This window comes from Rhinolophus hipposideros (assembly GCF_964194185.1).
Source record: "Rhinolophus hipposideros genome assembly, chromosome: 9".
Classification (NCBI taxonomy): Eukaryota; Metazoa; Chordata; class Mammalia; order Chiroptera; family Rhinolophidae; genus Rhinolophus; species Rhinolophus hipposideros.
Genome location: NC_138055.1, coordinates 87864154 through 87882495, shown reverse-complemented (window position 1 = coordinate 87882495; position 18342 = coordinate 87864154). Strand labels below are relative to the sequence as shown.

The 18342-nt window shown below is 47.9% G+C and overlaps 1 protein-coding gene across 1 annotated transcript in view; it reads right to left on the bottom strand.

Annotated features, from left to right (window-relative positions):
* Positions 1 to 15976: 15976 nt before the first annotated feature.
* CRACR2A (calcium release activated channel regulator 2A) overlaps positions 15977 to 18342 on the bottom strand; it is a 132659-nt gene continuing 130293 nt past the window's right edge. Inside the window, exon 19 of the mRNA XM_081058768.1 lies at positions 15977 to 17049. Within this exon, the coding sequence (XP_080914894.1) occupies positions 16965 to 17049 (85 nt within the window). The 3' untranslated portion in view covers positions 15977 to 16964. The remainder of the gene's footprint in view (positions 17050 to 18342) is intronic.

Below are 18342 nucleotides of genomic sequence, written 5' to 3'. Positions count from 1 at the left end.
AGGTAACAGCTCATAAGCACATTCTGGGGACAGATAAGAGGGATGAGGTGGGGACCAGGCTGAGAACCTCACCTGGAGTGCAGTGACAGCCACATAGATGCTTGAGAGTTGCTGCTACGTTTTTAATAAGAAATAACCAGCCAACTCCATACTGTCATGAATTATCATTAATGTGACAGAGACACATGCCACTGTGAGTCAGAAGGCATTAGAATGACAGGGCAACAGGGGCCCTGCTCTGTGCCCAGGGCAAGGACTGAGCCTGCCAGGAGAACATGTGTGCAGGAAGGAAGGAGCAAAGCCTGAAGATGTGAAAATATTGTGCTGCACACATAGCTACATGGTCTAGGAATAGCACGTGACCACGAAACGTGGAAGGAGGCGGATATATTCACCACCTGTTACCTGCAGGCTGGGCGTGGCTTGCAGGTGGCATGGGACGCTATCTTCTCTTCAGCACGATGGCTCCAGTTCTTGTCCTTGTTGGAAACAGGAGAGCTAAATTTTGTCTCTTCAAACTTCCTCCGTTCCGTAATGTTTCTCGGGGCCTTACCGTGTGGCACTCAGCTAGGCACCGGGAATACAGCAGTGAACAGAACAGACGCCAGTCTGCTCTCCTGGAATCTACAGGCTGCTGGCGGAGCAGAGCCTCAACAAGAGCGATAAACATTATGAAAGAGAAAGTGTAGAGGCGGAGGGAGTAAGAGACCATTAGGAGATCAAGAAAACCTCTCTGAAGATATAACTTTAGACAGAAACTTGAAAAAGTAGAAGAGGAGGGCTGGGGAGGGAGAGATGGCATGTGCTAAGGTTGAGCCCAAAGGAGTCTGGAGAGTATGACACATCCAAAAATTCAAGAAGAGCGGAGAACAGGAAAAGCACTGGGACAGCAGTGAGAAGGGAGGCTCAAGATGCAGCCAGGGCCCAGGGTTAAGAGCCTTGTGCACTGTGTCAGGGAGACTTTTTCCCTGGGCAGTGAGAAGACACCGCCAGCTTTCAATGAGGAAAGTGACAGGACGAGATTTGCATGCCACACATGCTCACAATCTAATGAGCTCAATTTGGCAGTTGTTTCCCCTGGAAAATGGCAGTAGATTTAGCCCATTGCCTCCTCCAGAAAATCAGCCACAGAAAAGATAAATATAAAAGCAGCAGAACCTCTAGGAGCCACAGAGGAAGATGGAGACGGAGGCTTCCTCGGGTTGCTGTTACGGAAAATGACTTGAATACAGATTGCTTCATTGTAGGATTGCCTCATTCACCAATCGGGAGTCTGCAAAAGGCAATTTGTGCAACTCTGAGATCATTTGCATTATTCTTTCTGGTGTCATGTCATACTGTTCTTCCCACGAGGACTGCATCCTCTCAGCTCAGAGGATGTTATTGTCTGGGAGGTGGAAGGTGGTTGGTAGGGTCTGTGCGAGGCTGGATCTGTGTTTTGGGCCTGTTCTGTTGTTTTCCAGTCCCAGGCCGTTGTTTCCAGCATAGCATAATGCTTGGCACCACTTTCAGCTCAAAGACATATTCCTGAAGCATCTTTCCGAGGCTCCGCGGGTCCTAATGGGTTTCTGATATTATGACAATTGCTTTCTGGCCACGGTTGGTGAGCTCAGTTGGGTAGAGTATCATGTTTGAATCCAAAGACACAGGCTTCACAGGCTCGCCGCTCAGTTCATGGTCATGGACGAGGCTTTGAACTCCAGCCAGCCTTGGGGATAAACAGACCTGGGGGCGAAGCCTGGCTCCTCCAGCCAATGGCTCTGAACCCTGAAGTGAGTTCCTGGAGTTCCCTGTGGGACTTCTTCCCCTGTTCAGTGGCGACGATAACACCTGTCTCCCAGGCTTGCTGCACATGTTAGATGAGATAGCATGAATCGGCCCAATAACACACCCCAGTGGTGTGCAGTGCACGGTAGCTGCTTATAAATGGCAGTTCCCTGTTCTGAACTGAGGTAACCAGACAAGAATGTGCAGGTGACTCTGGGCCGTGCCGGGGATGGAGGAAGAAGCAACTCCAAGTAGACTCTGCCCACCATTGTGTTGCGGGGCCAAAGAGGAAAAGCATGATCCTCTGTTGCTTGGAAACGTTCTGAAGGTGGCCTTGGAGATGCCTGGATTAGAGACGCAGTGGGAGGTCAGAGCAGGGCCAGCGCTTGGGGTGACCTGAGGCCATTACACATGACTCGGAGCCTGGGTCACCTGCTGAGTGGTGCAGAGTTCAATGCGAGCTCACACCTGGTCATAGTGGCAGGAGGCTTCCAGTGGTACCTGGTGTCTTAACTGAGGACCAGCAGTCACCTGAGAAGAGACGAGCAGAGGGCATAGTAAACGGTGGACTCTGGAGCTGGAGGACTGAGTCCAAACCCCAATTCTCTCACACCTGGCTGAGTAACCTCGAGCAAGTCAGTTAGCCTCTGTCTGCCTCAGTTTCCTTTACCTGTAAACTGGGGGTAATCCTTTTATCTTCTTCAGAGGAAGGTGGGAAGGGTCAAAGTGAGTGGTGCCTGGGACGAGGTAGGCATTGTGTGTGGTAGCTGTTATTCTATGACCAGCAGCCACGGCTCTCACCTACGCCAGGCTGCGAGTTCCCCTGGCACTTGAACACATGGCTGTCAGCCTAACGCTCAGCTACCTATGCCTCTGGGCGAATGTGTGTGTCCACACTTACCAAGCTGTAGTATCAGCATCTGTTTTTGTGTCTATCTCCCCCAGACTGTGAGGTCCTGGAGGGAAGGTGCTGTATCTCACTTAGGTTTGTAGTTCAGGGTCAAGTACAGCGTGGCCCATTGTAAGTGTCCAGTAAATAGTGGCCACATGAGCAGATGGTGACTTGCTGCCGTGGTGCTTCTGTGTGTCGCCAGTACGCCTGCTGCTACTATTCCGGGAACCTACCACGTGGTCTGGAGGTTGGCCCTCTCCCCATCTAGGCCTCAGTGTTCTCACTCACCGAACAAAGGTGTGAGCTTACAGTGATCTCCAGGGCCTCCCCAAGTTTGAAGAACCTGTGATTTTCTGATTCTGCAACTCCACTGCTCTTGTTTTGTGAACCTGACCTCAGAACTCTCTAAAAAGATCCTGCCCCTGACTTTTTAGTAGGAGAGAGTAGAAGGGCTGCTGGGCTTTTTTTTTTTTTTTTCTTTTAGGAAGGTGGGGGGCAGCGGGCTGGGGTCAGGGTGAGAAATGAAGGAGGAAATGAAGTTCCTGCCAGGATGGCAGGAAGCCACCCTGGGGGCTTTGCCAATGAGGAACCAGAGGAAATGGGAGGGCAGGCCAGGATGCCCGGCTGCTCCAGGGGCCTAACTGAAGTTTATTAGTCTGCGACTCTGCTGAGAGGAGACTATCTCTTGGAAAATCATTTTAATAACTGACAGGAAATGGAATTAAGGATGCTGCCTGCCGGCTAGCCAGGGCTGGGTGACTCGTTGAGGCGGGAGTTAATTTCGCTCTGCTAATATTGCCTATTGATTATCTCTGATTAGATTCCCTTTCATGTGTCACCCCCAATTGTTTCTCATGAGTGGACCTTGGAGATGTGGGCTTTTCTGAAGAAGGTGAGGGAGAGCAGCGGGAGTAGGGCTGGGCACGTGTCCAGACTCAAAGGAAGCCCCGGGAGAGATGACCAGCAGACGGAAGCTGAGGGCCAACAGTGTGATCCTGTCAAAAGGCAGTGCACCTGGCCCCGGACTTAAGGGTTCCTCTGGAGAAGGCCTGGCTCACCAGCCGAGCTCTGGAGGACGGCCTCATGCCCACCATCCTGTTTTCACAGAGACAAAATGAGCCACAGAGGACAGAGTCGTGCATGGGACTTGAAGACTCTAAAGTGCCTACACTTGTGGATTTTCTGTTATTCCCTCGGCAACGCAGGGTCTCAGCTCCCGCTCCAGCTCCCGCACAAGAACGCAGGATATGGCTAGGCCAAAAGGGAACACCCACGGAGCTATAGAAAGGGGAGTCGTACCACTATATTCTCCATGGTGGCTGGTCCAGACACAAAAGCTAACATCCGCCAGTACCCCAACAGGGGGGTCTTCCTGCACTCCTGTCTCGCTGGCGGCTGGGTGAGACACAGGAAGTAGGATCAAAACAATCCACAATCCGCTCGCTAACTGCACTTGTAGCTGCAATTAGCGCTTGCTCATGTAGCCACAGCAGTTATATCCCTGGCCAATGGCTCACTGGTTACAGCTGATGGCCAACTAGCCACAGCTGATGGCCATGTACTACCCTGGCCATGTACTACCTTTCCATGTGAGGCTGAGAGCCTGGAAACTGCTCTCCTGGCTCTGTCCACACACCCTCCCAATCCTCGAGCACAGCTAGCTTTGATTCTACATGCAATGGAGGAAACTATGGCTTGGAGAATTCAAAGTAGTGAATGACACAAAATGTAATTTTATTTGGCTTAATGTTTGCAGTGTAGAATCCCTAAGTCCTCACCTTACTCTGAGAAATCCCCTTTCCTAAAGTGCTTTGGATTTAATTGGAACAAAACTCAGTGTTAAAGCGTGGGGTGGGAATGTATTGGGTAGCCTGGAAACACACTGGAGTGCGGGACACAGAGAGGGAAGGCCGAGGCTGAAAATATGGCGTGACTTGTAGACAAATATGTGACGCATGAGAGTTGAGGTTGGTTGGTTATGAGGTTCTTTCTTCCTCCTCCCTCCTCCCCACAGCCTGGGCCCCTCCCTCTCACTGTGTTCAAGGAATAGGGTAACAGCTGAACTTGTCTCCCTGTCTTCAGTCTTTCCCCCATCCTTCCACTCCGCTCTCGTCAAGCACACTTATAAACCTTGTCGCTCCCATTAAATTCCTCCAATGGCTCCTTGTCACCTACAGGATGGCATTTAAACTCCTTCTGATCCAAGCGGGGAGGCTCTCAAATTTTGTTCTCTTCTTCTTACATCCCTCATTTGCTCTCGAAACCCAGCTCTGCCCCCCCCACCCAGACTTCTCACCCCATACTCCGCTCCAGCCACAGCTGGGACCCACAGCCACAGCTCCGCTCCCAGGCTGCTGGGACCAGCACTGGTGGGTCCCTGTGGGGACGGAGCCCCAGAGAGCAGTTTCCAGGCTCTCGGCCTCACGTGGAAAGGTGCTGGCTGGGGTAATAGATGGCCATCAACTGTGATTGGATGGCCATCAGCTGTAACCAGTGAGCCATTGGCCACTGATATAACTGCCGTGGCTGCGTTGGAGAGTCGAGGGAAGTTAGAGAGTCAGTCATTTGGCAGAAAAGCGGACAGCAGGTCGCATGTCGTGTGACTCCAGCTTCCAGTGAAACTATAGTGGTATGACTCCCCTACCTATGGCTCAGTGGGTGTGTTCCTTTTTGGCCTCACCATGTCCTGTGTTCTTATGTGGGGAGCGGGAGCAGAAACGCCACATGACACCCCGCGTGGCAGTTCCCAAACCAGCTCACTCTCCTGCTGCCCTTCTCTCCCCTCCATATTCCTGACTGTTGAGCTGCTCTCTTTCCATCATAACCTGAGGGCTTCCTCTTAGCTTTCAATTCTTAGACCATTAGTGAATCCTTATTAAAATATGGCTGCCTCCACCTACCCACCCCCAAAACCCAGGGGCAACCTAATCCTGCTAACTTCTCTGTTCCCATAGCATTCTGCAGTCTCTCTCTCTCATTTCCTACCCAAGTGCTCGTGTAGCTCCTTCACTGACTTTGAGCTCCTCCATTTTTTCCTTGTTCTTTTTTATATTCCAAAGGCATCATGTATTGCTTGGCACAATGTGACATATTCAAGCTTTGTGGAAAGTATCTCAGGCCATAAATGGTGGGACAATTGGGGAGGGAGTCAAGGATGAAATTAAAATGGGTAGAGTGCATGTGTGTGTTGAACCCACAGATACACGATGGTGATTTGGTATACCACCTGAGCCCCAGCTCTCCCTCCTGAGTGTAGAGAATCAGAAGGTGACCTCTATCGAGGACCTGGCGATGCAGAGGGTATGCAGTACCACGGAGGCCCCAGAACCTTGCCAGGCCATCTGCTTTACAAATGACCTGCTGCGTGGCCATCGCCAAGTCATTGAAATTCTCTTGAAGGATCCAGACAGAAGGAACGCATGGGCAAAGACAGAGGCACACAAGAGTAAATCCAAGATCACGAAAGTGTTCACACACAAGCAGATTTTTCACTTTCTATTATTCCTTTCCATTATTGTTGTTGCTAATAATGGTAATAGTAAACAAATAAGAAAAACCGCTTTTAACTTGTGGGGGTTCAGAAGGAGCCACCCTAAGATGTGCCTCAGTGGTACGCAGATGACTGTGAGCTAAAGGCAATTTTAGTTTCAGGTTCAAGAAAAACGTTGGCCCATCCTTTGAACTGTTACTATCTATAGGGCAGGACCAACTTCAATTTACTAAACATCTGTTCTTATCATCCTGCAATGACCTTTGAAGCCCCCAAGGTGCATTACCTCATCCCAGCTCAGGATGTCTTCTATACCTCAACCCCCCTTTCTACCTCAAACCTCTCATGCATGTGGGATTTCTGACTCATGTATGCGGGGTTCCCATACTATGTATTAAATTTGGTTATTTTCTCTTGCTAATCTCTTGATTATTAGACCAGCCGACTGAACCTTGTGGGTAGAGAAAAGTTTATTCCTCCCCCATATACTTATAATTAAATCAAAATTTCTGGTGGGAGGGGAGGCGAAGGTTGGTTTAAAAAAATAACAAAATAAATAAAGCAATTAAAAGTAAAATAAATAAATAAAATATAGTAAAATAAAGTAAAATAAAATAAATAAAAAGCAAAAAACTAGTAAAAATAAAGAAAACTCTCCAGGTCATTTCAATGGGCATGCAAGTTGACAACCCCGAGCTAGAACCATCACGTCTGCTGTGTATGGGGTGGGTTGCTAGTGTGTTCCGGGTGAAGGAGCTCTCCTGATTTCAACCACTGCCAGCTGGCAGCTGGCTGCCTGCCCACAGGTGGGGGACATGCTACAGGGCCTACTTATTGAGTCCCAAAGAAATGACACTCGGGGACTAGAGGGAATATGACTTACATTACAGGAGAAAACTGGGTTAAATCAAGCAAAATGGCCAAGGCTTCAGAAAGGCCTCCTAGGTGAACATGCAGGGGCAGACTGGGAACCCTGCTGTGATAGGAGCCTGTGAAATTCTCACTGCGGATTACTGAGAATTGTGAAGTTCTGGGGGTAGCAAAGGGCCTTCCCAGAAAACAGAATGCCTCGAGTTGGAGAGACTGACTGTGGATGTCCAGGGCAGTGGGCCAGGAGCCAGCGTGGCCGCTTCCTGACCTGATACCCTGGCAAGTCGCTCCTCCTGCCTGGGTCACAGTCTCCTCATCTGTGACAGGAGGGAACTTGAAGAGCCCAGCCCTGGGTTCGATCTGGCACTGCATTTGCACATAATAGTCAGTGCAGAAGACCACTGGTCAGGCAGGCAATGAGCTGGGAGGTAGGGCGCCCAACACTCACACAAGGGGTACTACTTGTCTCCCACCGAGTTGAGGAGGGAAACTAGACCACAGGGCCCCCCAGCCACTGCTCAGTCTGCAGACTTGGTGCTACTGAGAGAAAGGGGAGGGGGGAAGATGGGCTTCATGAATGAAAACTGCTCTGGGAGGGGACAGAAGAGAGGGAGGAGGAAGGGGAAGAGGGAGGGGTGGGCAGAGAGGAAGGAAAATGCAGCCTCATCTGCTTGTTTGTGTTTCTTGTTTTTAAGATGCTGACTTCTAGCATATTTTTAAATCCATCAGACATAAAAGGCAGATTTAAATAGACCCGCAGTGTGAAGCTGATAATTTCACTTGGCACAATAGAGGAGCTGGCAGGACGCTGGCAAGGATTCTGTTCCTCTCCCCAGGCCCGGGAAGCCATTGAGGACCCAGTTTCTCTGGGAGACTTTTAGGCCAGGTACTTTCCACTCCCTGACTGTGGGAGCATAGGCTACAGGCAAGGGGCGGGGGACTGGGGCAGATGGTGGAAACATAGAAAGATAGAGGAAGAAAGGGAGGGAAAGTGGGGGAAGAGGTCAACAGGAGAGAAAGTGGAGAAGGATTGGTGGGAAACGGAACTAGAGACGTGTACTAGACAAACATTCTCCTAGTCCAGGAAGGCTTCCTGGCTTAGCCCATCCTGATTTCCTTAGGCCTTATACCACACCCTTGCACTTCCATCTCAGTTCAAAGAGCCCTAGACTCTAGAGGTTGGTGGGGTAGAAGGTGGGGGCCTTGTAATTCACTGTATCAAGTTTCTCGCTGGCATTCCTAAAAGCAGAGTGTTCAACACCTGCTTAAATACCTCTAGTGTCAGAGAGCTCACTACCCAGTGAGGCACCCCTTTCCACTGCTGAACAGCATTCACTGATACACTTCCCGGGGATAAATCGCAGAGCATGGGGACATACTCTGCATTCGTGTCCCTCCTGAGTCACTCAGAACAAGCAGAACCCCAAAGTCAGCCGTCCCTGAACACAGTATTGCGGTCCCTCTCCTCCGTCAATCCTTCTATGCTAGTTCCCAGGCTCCTTACCACAAATTATTATGATGTAAATTTTGAAAAACCAAAATATTTCTGGGTGCCAATGAATGTATTTCCTGCTGTAGTCAACGCAACAAAATTCCAGGAACAAAAAAAGACATTTGTCATGTATTATTTTGTTGTCTTTCAGCAAAATCATACTGGGTCCCTACACGGGGGCCAGGCTAGGCACTCCTGTTAGCATATAGGTATGATGGTCCCGTTCCAGAAGCTTATCTATGGGGGGGTGGAGCTAAACTCCTAAAGAGAAGTGTGTGGTGGGCAGGGGCAGAGATGCCAGGAACACTGCGAGTCCTCTCCTGGCTGAGTGGCCAGGTGGGGTGGCGTGAGGCCCTTCAGGAAAGCGAGGCTGGGGATTGTTGTCATTGCATTTTTATGGCATGCTAATGTATTCTATGGGTTTCTAGGTGTTTCCTCGGGTACTCTGAAGCACCAAGGGCCGTAAGTAAGCTTGTCTTCCTTTCCTGCTCCCTCATCTCTGGATATAACCTGAGACAAACATTGAAGTCTTAGAGCCAAGTTGTTGGGCATTGAAGAGAATCCATCTTTCATTCATTCGTGGAACATAAAAGTTTGTGAAGGTTTTTTTTTTAACGTATTGTAGTAAAATATACATAACACAAAATTTACAATTTTAACCATTTAAAAATATATAACTCAGTGACAGTAAGTATATTCACAACATTATATGCAACCATCAGTCCCCTTCAACTCCAGGACTGTTTCATCATCCCAGAGTGAAAGTCTTGTATAAACTGTACGAGTATATGTAAAGGCAGTTCAATTAGGAATGCACTATCGAAAGTCTTGACTGGGCAGCAAATCCATCCATCCACTGCCTTGTGTCTGTTACGTACCAGGCTCCCATAAATACAACAATAAGTGAGACCAGAGCCCTGCCAGCGATAACCTTGTAGCCTGCAGATGCTGGCCCCCCTCCAACATCAAAGTAGAGTGGGAAGATACAAAGCCTTCTTAGACAAAAGTGTCTAGCTTGAAGGAATGCAAGCTTTCCTCATCCTATTATCCAGGGAAATAGGAGAATCTCTTAACTGAGGCCTCAGTTTCTTCCAGCCACCAAGAAATGTGGGGTTTTCTTTCTCGTGTTTTGTTTTGCTTTGGTCTCTTGCACGGCAGACAGATTTATAACTAACACTAGCTTACAGACTTTCAGTTGATTAAGCCCTTGCCCCAGAGTTCTCACTTGACCTTCACACTGCCCTGTGAGGACAACAGGGTAGACAGCACTATTTTACAGACTTGGAACCTGGGGATGAAAACATGCAGTTTGAGGTTTTGCCCAAGGCCACACAACTTGTGGGGAGCATAGCCTGGGTAAAGATGGCTGGTTCTACACTAGGAAGGAGAACTGGGCAGGGAAGCATCATTTTATGCACAGAAGCGTGGGGCCCAAGTCAAATTGAGTTGTAGAGCTGCCTGAGCATAATGGATTGCTCCCAGCGGCAGCTGGGGAGGCTACAGGGTGATGAGATGGAATGCTCTGATGGGCATCACACTGCCTGAACGGCACAGAATTGTGGCAGCTGGAACGCTCCTCAGCACTTTGTTTTAAAAGCCAGAAGTAGCACCTCATTTTAACCAGCAAGGCAAACCCCACAGGTTTACCGGAACACAGGGACCCAGTTGTCCAGCCTCTGGAACCTGGGGCGCCAGAGGGGGGACTCACCAAGTGGTGGGCCTTGTTCTCGAGAAAATAGGCTCTGCCCTCAGCTGCTCTGTTAGGCAACATTGTTTGCCAGACACGGTGCCAAACATGAGGCAACAGAGACAAACGCTCCTGTCTCAGGAGCTCAGTCAATGAATTTTGTTCACGAGAGCCCTGGGGACAGTGAGTGTAAATAAGCACCACACTTCATTACAGAATGGCTTGGGGACCCCACGGACCTGATATTGGATCCCTCCTGACACTTTGCCCTTGACCTAGTGCTACACATGCTCAATGAATCCCAGTTCCATAGTCACATTACTCAAAGTCATTCTGAGGCCCTTTGAAGGGCCCTTCTATTTCTGTTTCCAAGTTTAAAAACTATTCCATTCTCTCTGTCCATGTTCTCTGGGCATTTTTGCTTAGCAGTGCAGTGTTTTCATATGCAGTATTGATTCTTATAGGTCAGACAGGCCCAGCTATAACTCATTACGATAGCACAGACCCCACTGGTCCTGTGAGTCCTTATCTGTTGGGAGAGGAGTCTCCTGGTGCTATGACAAGGGCCTGTAAGTGCCACTTCCATATCAGAGCCAAAGCCCTGATAAAGTCTCAGCCCTGAGAAAGGGTCAGTTCTTGGACCTGACTCAATCCTGCCCCAGGGTGACAAATGACACAACATTGCCAATGTTCCTCTGTTTCCACATTGATTTCAGGTCCTCTGCCAAGAATCACATGGTTTCCCAACCCCCATCATGTTCAGCGTGGTTCTTCCTAAGTAGGGCACTTCGATTAACTTGGTTCCACTGAACTATGTGAAAGGTGGAGTTATGATGTGCTTTGTTCCTGCTACTGCTGATAATTAACATGTCTATTAATAGAAACATTAATAGAGTTAGGAAGTGGGGGAGGTTTAAAAAGCTTCTGAATCCTTTTAACCATTATAATTCTCCCCACCCTGACATACACACCTCAGGATAAGAAGGCAGGGAGTAACTGATCATGTAAAATTTATGGATTTTGACTGAATTTGTTTGGAATTTGTGTAGCCAATTTCTATCTGCCAGATGATGGGAGAAAAGATGGCAGTACTCCTCAGGCCAGGCAGCAACAGGCTCCTTACGTCTTTGTTTCTGTATGTTTACATACTGTGATTTCATTATTTTGAAGTAATTATACTGCTTTTAGAAAAATAATCTTCTGATTTGCAGTCTTGGCCACTTGTCCCTTTTGAGTGAAGCTTTACGGAATGTCCAGATTTCTGGCAGGAGGGGGAACTGCCTGAGGATTTCTGGTCTTCCTTCACTTCCCCAAACATCTGGACCTTCCTTGGTCAGCTTATCTCCAGCAGAGCATCCAGAAGCCCAAGGTGGAGAGGAAGGTTCTCAGATGTGAAGGACTTTTGAGTTTCATGTCCTATCTCCAAGCTAGAAGAGAAGAAATACTTTGCGGTGGAGGTTAAAGGTGGGGCTAAGGAATGAGCCCCGAGTCCTGGCTCTGTTTGGAGTGTGAGGAAGGAAGCAAAGATAGCAAGCAGAGCTTGATGTATGTGCAGGGCAGATGGCTACCAATACAAGGTAGTCTTTGAAACTTTAAGTCAGCTATTTTAATATGTTTAAAAGCCTAAAGAAAACCACATCTAAAGAATTACAGAAAAGTATGAGAACAATGTCTCACCAAATAGGGAACATCAACAGAGATAGAAATTATAAAAAGGAACCAAACAGAAATTCTGAAGTTGAAAAGTACATAATGTAAATGAAAAATTCACTAGAGGGTCCCAACAGCATATTTGAGAGGGCAGAAGAAAGAATCAGTGAACTAGAAGATAGGGCAATTGAGATGATCCAGTCTGAGGAACACAAAGGAAAAAGAATGAAGAAAAATGAACAGAGCCTCATAAACCTGTGGGACACCACCAAGCACGCCAACATATGCATAATAGGATTTCTAGAAAGTGAAAAAAAAAAGGGAAAAACGGGAAGAAAGAATATTTAACAAAAATGATGACCAAAAACTCCCCAAATTTGGTGAAAGCCATGAATCTATATATCCAAGAAGCTCAACCAACCCCATGTAGGATAAACTCAAAGAGTTCCATAGTCAGACACATCAAAAGTAAACTGTTGAAAGACAAAGACAGACAAAGCCAAAGCAGCAAGAAACAACTCATCATATACAAAGGAGCCTCAATAAGATTAATAGCTGATTTCTCATCAGGAACCATGGAGACCAGAAACAGTGGGATGGTATATTCAAAGTATTGGGAGGAAAAAAAGCTATCAACCCAAAGTTCTATATGTGGCAAAATTATCCTTTAGTCATTTCCAGATAAACAAAACTGAGACAGATTGTCTCCAGCAGACCTGCCCTATAAGAAATACTACTGAAATTAAAGGATACTAGATAGTAACTTGAATCAACATGAAGAAATAAGGGGTACTGGTAAAAGCAGTCACATATTAAACATAGAAAACAGTATAAATGTATTTTTTGTTTTAACTCTGTTTTTCTGTCTGATTTAAAAGACAACTGCATAAAACAATAACTATAAATCTATGTTTATAGGAACAAAATGTATATATATATATACAAAGTATATATATAACAAAATATATATATATATATATATGTAATTTGTGTAAATAACAATAGAGGGAGGGGGAATGAAGCTACACAGAAGCAAAGTTTTTCTACCATTGAAATTAAGTTGGTATTAATCCAAATAGGTCATTATAAATGAGATAAAAATAGTAACCCCCCAGGGTAACCACCGAGAAAATAAGTTTAAAAATATAGTAAATGAAATAAAAAGGGAATTAAAATAGCATACTAGAAAATAACTATTTAACACAAAAGAAGGCAGTAATAAAGGAACAGAGAAACAAAAAAGACATTGAAATATAGAAAAGAAATAGCAAAATGTCAGACATAAATCTTATTTTATTCATTACATTAAATGTAAACAGATTATACTTTCCAAATAAAAGGCAGAGATTGGAGGAATAGATTAAAAAATATTATCCAATTATATGCAGTCTATAAGAGACTCACTTTAGATTTAAGGCACAAATAGGTTGAAAGTCAAAGGATGGAAAGAAATATACCATGCAAACAGCAACCAAAGAGAGCTGGAGTGGCTATCAGACAAAACAGACTTCAGACGAAAATTGATACTAAAGACAAAGAAGGACGTTTTATAATGACAAAGGGTCAATTCATCAAGAAGACATAAACAATTATAAACATATAATTTAGAAATAGAACCCCTAAATAACATAAACAATTATAAACATATGTTAATTTAGAAATAGAGCCCAGGAGAAGGCAGCTCCGTCCTGAATATGTGACCCCATGACCCATTATGGTACTTGACAATCTACCACTCCTTTGGGTTGAAGTTTTGCCTCCCTTAGAAATTTTTGTTAAAATATAAATATAGCCCTGAAGCCACCATTTGCATTAACATCATAGCTGAAATTGCTTTAAGATCCACTGGAACAGTGACTTCTAATGACAGAGACAAAGGGTAGAGCCAATTTTGATGGAGTACCCAAGTATGGCCTGGAGTGGGCCAGGGGGAGAGCAGGGAAGAGGGGAGTCCAAGCTGGGTGGAGGTATTAAGAACAGAGAAAGAGTACAGGATGGGGAGAGGGGGTATAAACTAGGGTATCACAGAGGAACAGAAAAGACCCCAAAGACACTGTGAAGGAAAATGAATGCTAGATAAGGAGCAAAGCAACCAGGACATTGGTTTAGTGCTGGAGCTCGTGGTTTGGCAACTCAAAGGAGACCCCAAAAGAAGCACAAGGAGTCAGAATAGGGGAGCAAGTGAGGGACCAGAGACAGCGATGAGCACGTGTCATTCCCAGGTAAGCACCCAGGAGTTGGCACCAGGTCTGAGCTGCCGTCTGAGTCCTGGAGAACCACAGGCAGGGAGGGAGAGTGAACTGTGGGCTAAAGCCAGACCATAGGCACTGCTCAGCTGTAGGCACTGACCGCAAAACCGAAAGGAGGGCAGGGCCACGAGGCAAAGCCAGATACAAGCTCATGAGCCAGGCAAATGGGCTGGGTAATTGGTGTCTGTGTGACTGCCCACTTCCGGGTAGACGCTATTGTTAGTTGGTTCTAAATCTGAAACTGAAGCAAGGCAAGTGTCCTGGGCAGCCACTCAATGCTGACAATAGTAAGAGCCCCTACTTTGAATATCTATGATGTGCTGGGCACTGTGTTAGGACTTCACATACATTGCCTCATTTAATACTTAAAAGGTCCCAGTGAAGTCGACATCAAAACCTGCAATCTACAGATGAACGTGAAACCTGGTGAAGGGACTTGCTCAAGATCATTACAGCCGTGTAAATGGGATAGAGCCAGGAGAGCACGCCTGATGACACTGCAGGCTCTGGGCCACGCGACAGCCACGGGGTGGCTTTGATCACCATGTGGCTTAAAAGAAGTGGGAGAAGGGGAGGATGAGACCTGGACACACAGAACGTTTCAGAGTCTCTCTGAAGTCCCCACGCTCCATACTTTTTTCAAGTGGTATTGGAGAGGAGCAGCAGAGGCCTGAAGAGCCTTCCTGCCCCTCTCTCTGCCAGGACCTTTGAGATTTCATGGGGATTTACCCTCCACGCTGGAATGCTGAGCAGTAGGGTCATCCCACCCTGCTCTATCTAAATCCTGAATACTTTTCCGAAAAATGCAGCCCCAAGCCAGGGATTAGATTCTGGGGATAAAGGCATCTGTGGGCTTGGAAAACACCAGGGATATCCTGCTTGCCTGACACACCCCAACTACCATCCCTGTCTTCCATCAGAAGCAAGAGAGCTGTTTTCCTTTCTCCTTGGCTATTCCTACCTTCTACACACCCTCCACACACACACAACACATATGCATATCAGTCTCTCTCTCTCTCTCTCTCTCTCTCTCTCTCTCACACACACACACACACACACACACACACACACACACACGCCACTTCTGAGTGACCCATCATCCCTGCATCCCACCAATGAGACCATCACCAGTGCCTTCTCTTAGGGAAAGGAGTTTCCTGTGAGTTCCCTTCAAACTTGGACTGGGGGCCAGCGCCAGCCTAAGCTGGAAAAGGAACATATCATAAGCACTCTAGAGGGAAGAGCCTGAAGCATCAAATAGCCCACCTTCATTTGACTGATGAGGTGGGGGCCCAAGGAGGAAGCCAGCTCACCCCAGGTCATGGGGCGCCCCCTGGTGCTCAGAGCTGGGTTTTGTTCAGCACCCTTCATGGGCCCCCTGGGGCCTGCATCGAGGAGATGAGACTGAGACTGCATTTGCCTGGTGACCCACGGTGCTCTGATCCTTTGGGGTTCTGGGGAGGAGGCTGCAACTCTAGTCTCTCTCCCACCTGGTTGACTGTATGCAGTTGTCTTGAGCCGTCTTCTTGATGCCTGTGGACACTTTCTGCTCCTCCCCCTTCACCACCCACTTTTCTGTGGGGGCATGGCGCTATAGTCCTAGAATGGTAATTGGCAGTGATCTTTGTGGTCTTTTCATCCAACTTCCCCCCCAGGGCAAGAATGTCCTGCCAGCCCCACTGAGCCAGCCAGTGATGCTGGAGCCCTGCCGGGGCTGGGAACGCAGCACCACCAGCTGAAGGAACCCCCTCGGGCCTGGATCACTCCCCTTAATCCGGGTGCCCTGTGCTGGTGCACAGACATGGGGGCCGAAGCACACTGTTCACCCGACCAACACCAGCAAAATGGCACCATCACACTCATGCTTTTTTTTTTTTTTAATAGTCTTCTGGAAAATAAAACAGTCAGTAACTATGGACCTGGTTTTGGGCCTCACTGCCTGTATGCCAATCTACACCCCATTAATCATCATGTACGAGCTTTGAAAGAGCTATTTTGAGGAACATTTAGAAAACAGCTTTTATATAGCGATATATACGTTATTTATACCCTGCAGAAATGGTCGCTCTGTTTAGCAGCAGATGGGTTTTTCCCCTAGTTTTCATCTCTTAAAGTTAAGTAGGAAGTCAGCCCACTCCCTGACCGTAGGCATACACTTCTCACCACCGGGCCAGCTCGGAGTCCTGCCTGTGGGTAGGCAGTGCAGAGGAAAGGCTGTGGGTTCTCTGAAAGGCACCATTCCGGAGAACCCCCGGGGGCAAATACCCGTGGGCCCTGAAGCCTTGGAAGGTGCAGGACCCGTAGGGCGTAGGGAACAGGATGGGGGTGCCCTGGTTTCCTTCCCTCAATACCAGGTGGGCATCTCCAGGTCCATGAAGCATATGCCACATGTGTCCCATGGCATCCAGAGAACAGGAACCAAAGCCAGACCAACCGCCCTGATATTGCTCCACTGCAGTACCTGTGGCCTGCAGGAAGCAGCAAGTCGGCCCTGCACAGTTGCCATGGCAACTGCAGGGCTTGGTTCTTAAAGGCAAGGGGAGGGAGAAGGGAGGTGAAGAAGGCACTCAGCGGCTTTTCTAGAAAAGCCCATCTGTTTCTTCCCCCAGGAAACCTCACTGACAAAAGGTGGGGGCAGGGGGAAGGAATGGGCATCTGGGGTCTAGAGAAAGAAGGGAGGGAAAAGACTCCAAGATGCTCCAAGAGCAGCTTTCCTGACTGGATGTACTCCCCTTCCTTTGGGGGAGGGGAGCAGTAAGTCACTGTAAGGACAGAGTTCTTGGTGGGCCTTGGGAAAGCATCTGTGCGGGATGCAGGGTAGGCCCTGGGACCTCAGGCCTGGGTGGAGCGTTCCTGGGAGGCTGCCGTCAGCCACAGCAGGATTTCTTCTTGGCAGGGCGGTCAACCTGGACAGTGTCCTCCCTCACTGTGTCTTCATGCTCCTGGAGGATCCTGGGAGAGGGGAAGGTATAGTGTGAGCAGTGGAGGGCTTCTAGGCGCTCAGATTACAGGCCCTCTGGGTGATAAGGAGGGACTCCAGCTTCACCAGGCATCAGGGAGATACTGCCCCTGGGAAGTACAGGTGCATGACTCTATGTAAAGCCAGCATTTAGTCAATACAGAGCCTTCAAAACACCTCCTCTAGGAAGCCTCCCCTGAACACCGAGGTGGTGTAAGCACTCCTGACAGCACTCTCACCCTTCCTTTGTTAAAACCCCATCACCCAGTACCATAATGCACGGCTCCTTGGTTGGCTCCCTCCCCACAGAAGGAGCTGCTAAGGGCAGAGACTGTATCTTTTGTCTCGGTGACTCTGAAGCCTGTCACAGTGCCCAGAACACAGTTGAGGCTCAGAATATACATTTCTTGGTTATGAACTCTATGGAAGGGCTGTCCCACGTGGCCACAGCTCCAGATTAAATGTAGGAGGTGAAAGATTAAAAATCAAAAATAGTGCTAATGATCTTATCCCTGCTCTCTGCTGCCAAAAATGCTTTCACCTTAAGAATCTCTTTTGATCTCACAACAACCTGTGAGGGGGCAGGGAAGTGTGACTGATGTGCTTACCTTAGGGGCAAAGCTCAGTGAGGTAGGCGGATATGCCCTGGGAGTCAGTGCCAGAGAAAACGCATAGAACTTTCCCCATGGTCTTCCATAACTCTACAACCGCTCCAGTGCATAGGGTTCTTAAATTACTCAAGTAAAAATATTTTTTAGGTGCCCCCAGAATGAATGCTGAGCACAAAATGCGTGCTACTGAGTATTTGTTAGGTGAGTGGATGGATGGATGGATGGAATGAATGCCTAAATGTATGAATGACTGAATGCCCTAATATTAAAAATGGGGCCTTGTGTGGTTTCATTTTCTTAATTTTGATATAGGCAGAGGCTTGTGGAACCAGCCTTTCCATGGGACCTGTCCTTTGAGCGCTCTGGTCCTCCATGATGGCTCCTCCTCTCCTTGGCGCCCCCTCCCCCAGGAGCCCTAACATTCTTGCTCCCAAATGCTTGCCAACTGCTAATCCCTGCTAAGATATTAGCCAGTGTTGAGCGACCTATGATTTGACCTTTCCCAGGAGCATTTGCATTTAAAAAGAGAGTTCCTGGGAAAAAGGCAGCCTTTAAGACTCAATAAGAGGATAGCAGCACCCCAGCTGGTGACAGGCGGGAGGCTTTCTTTTGGGCACTGCTGTGTCTCAGAAGGCTGCCACTGACTCCTGGAACCTTACACAAAGGCCTCGGCCA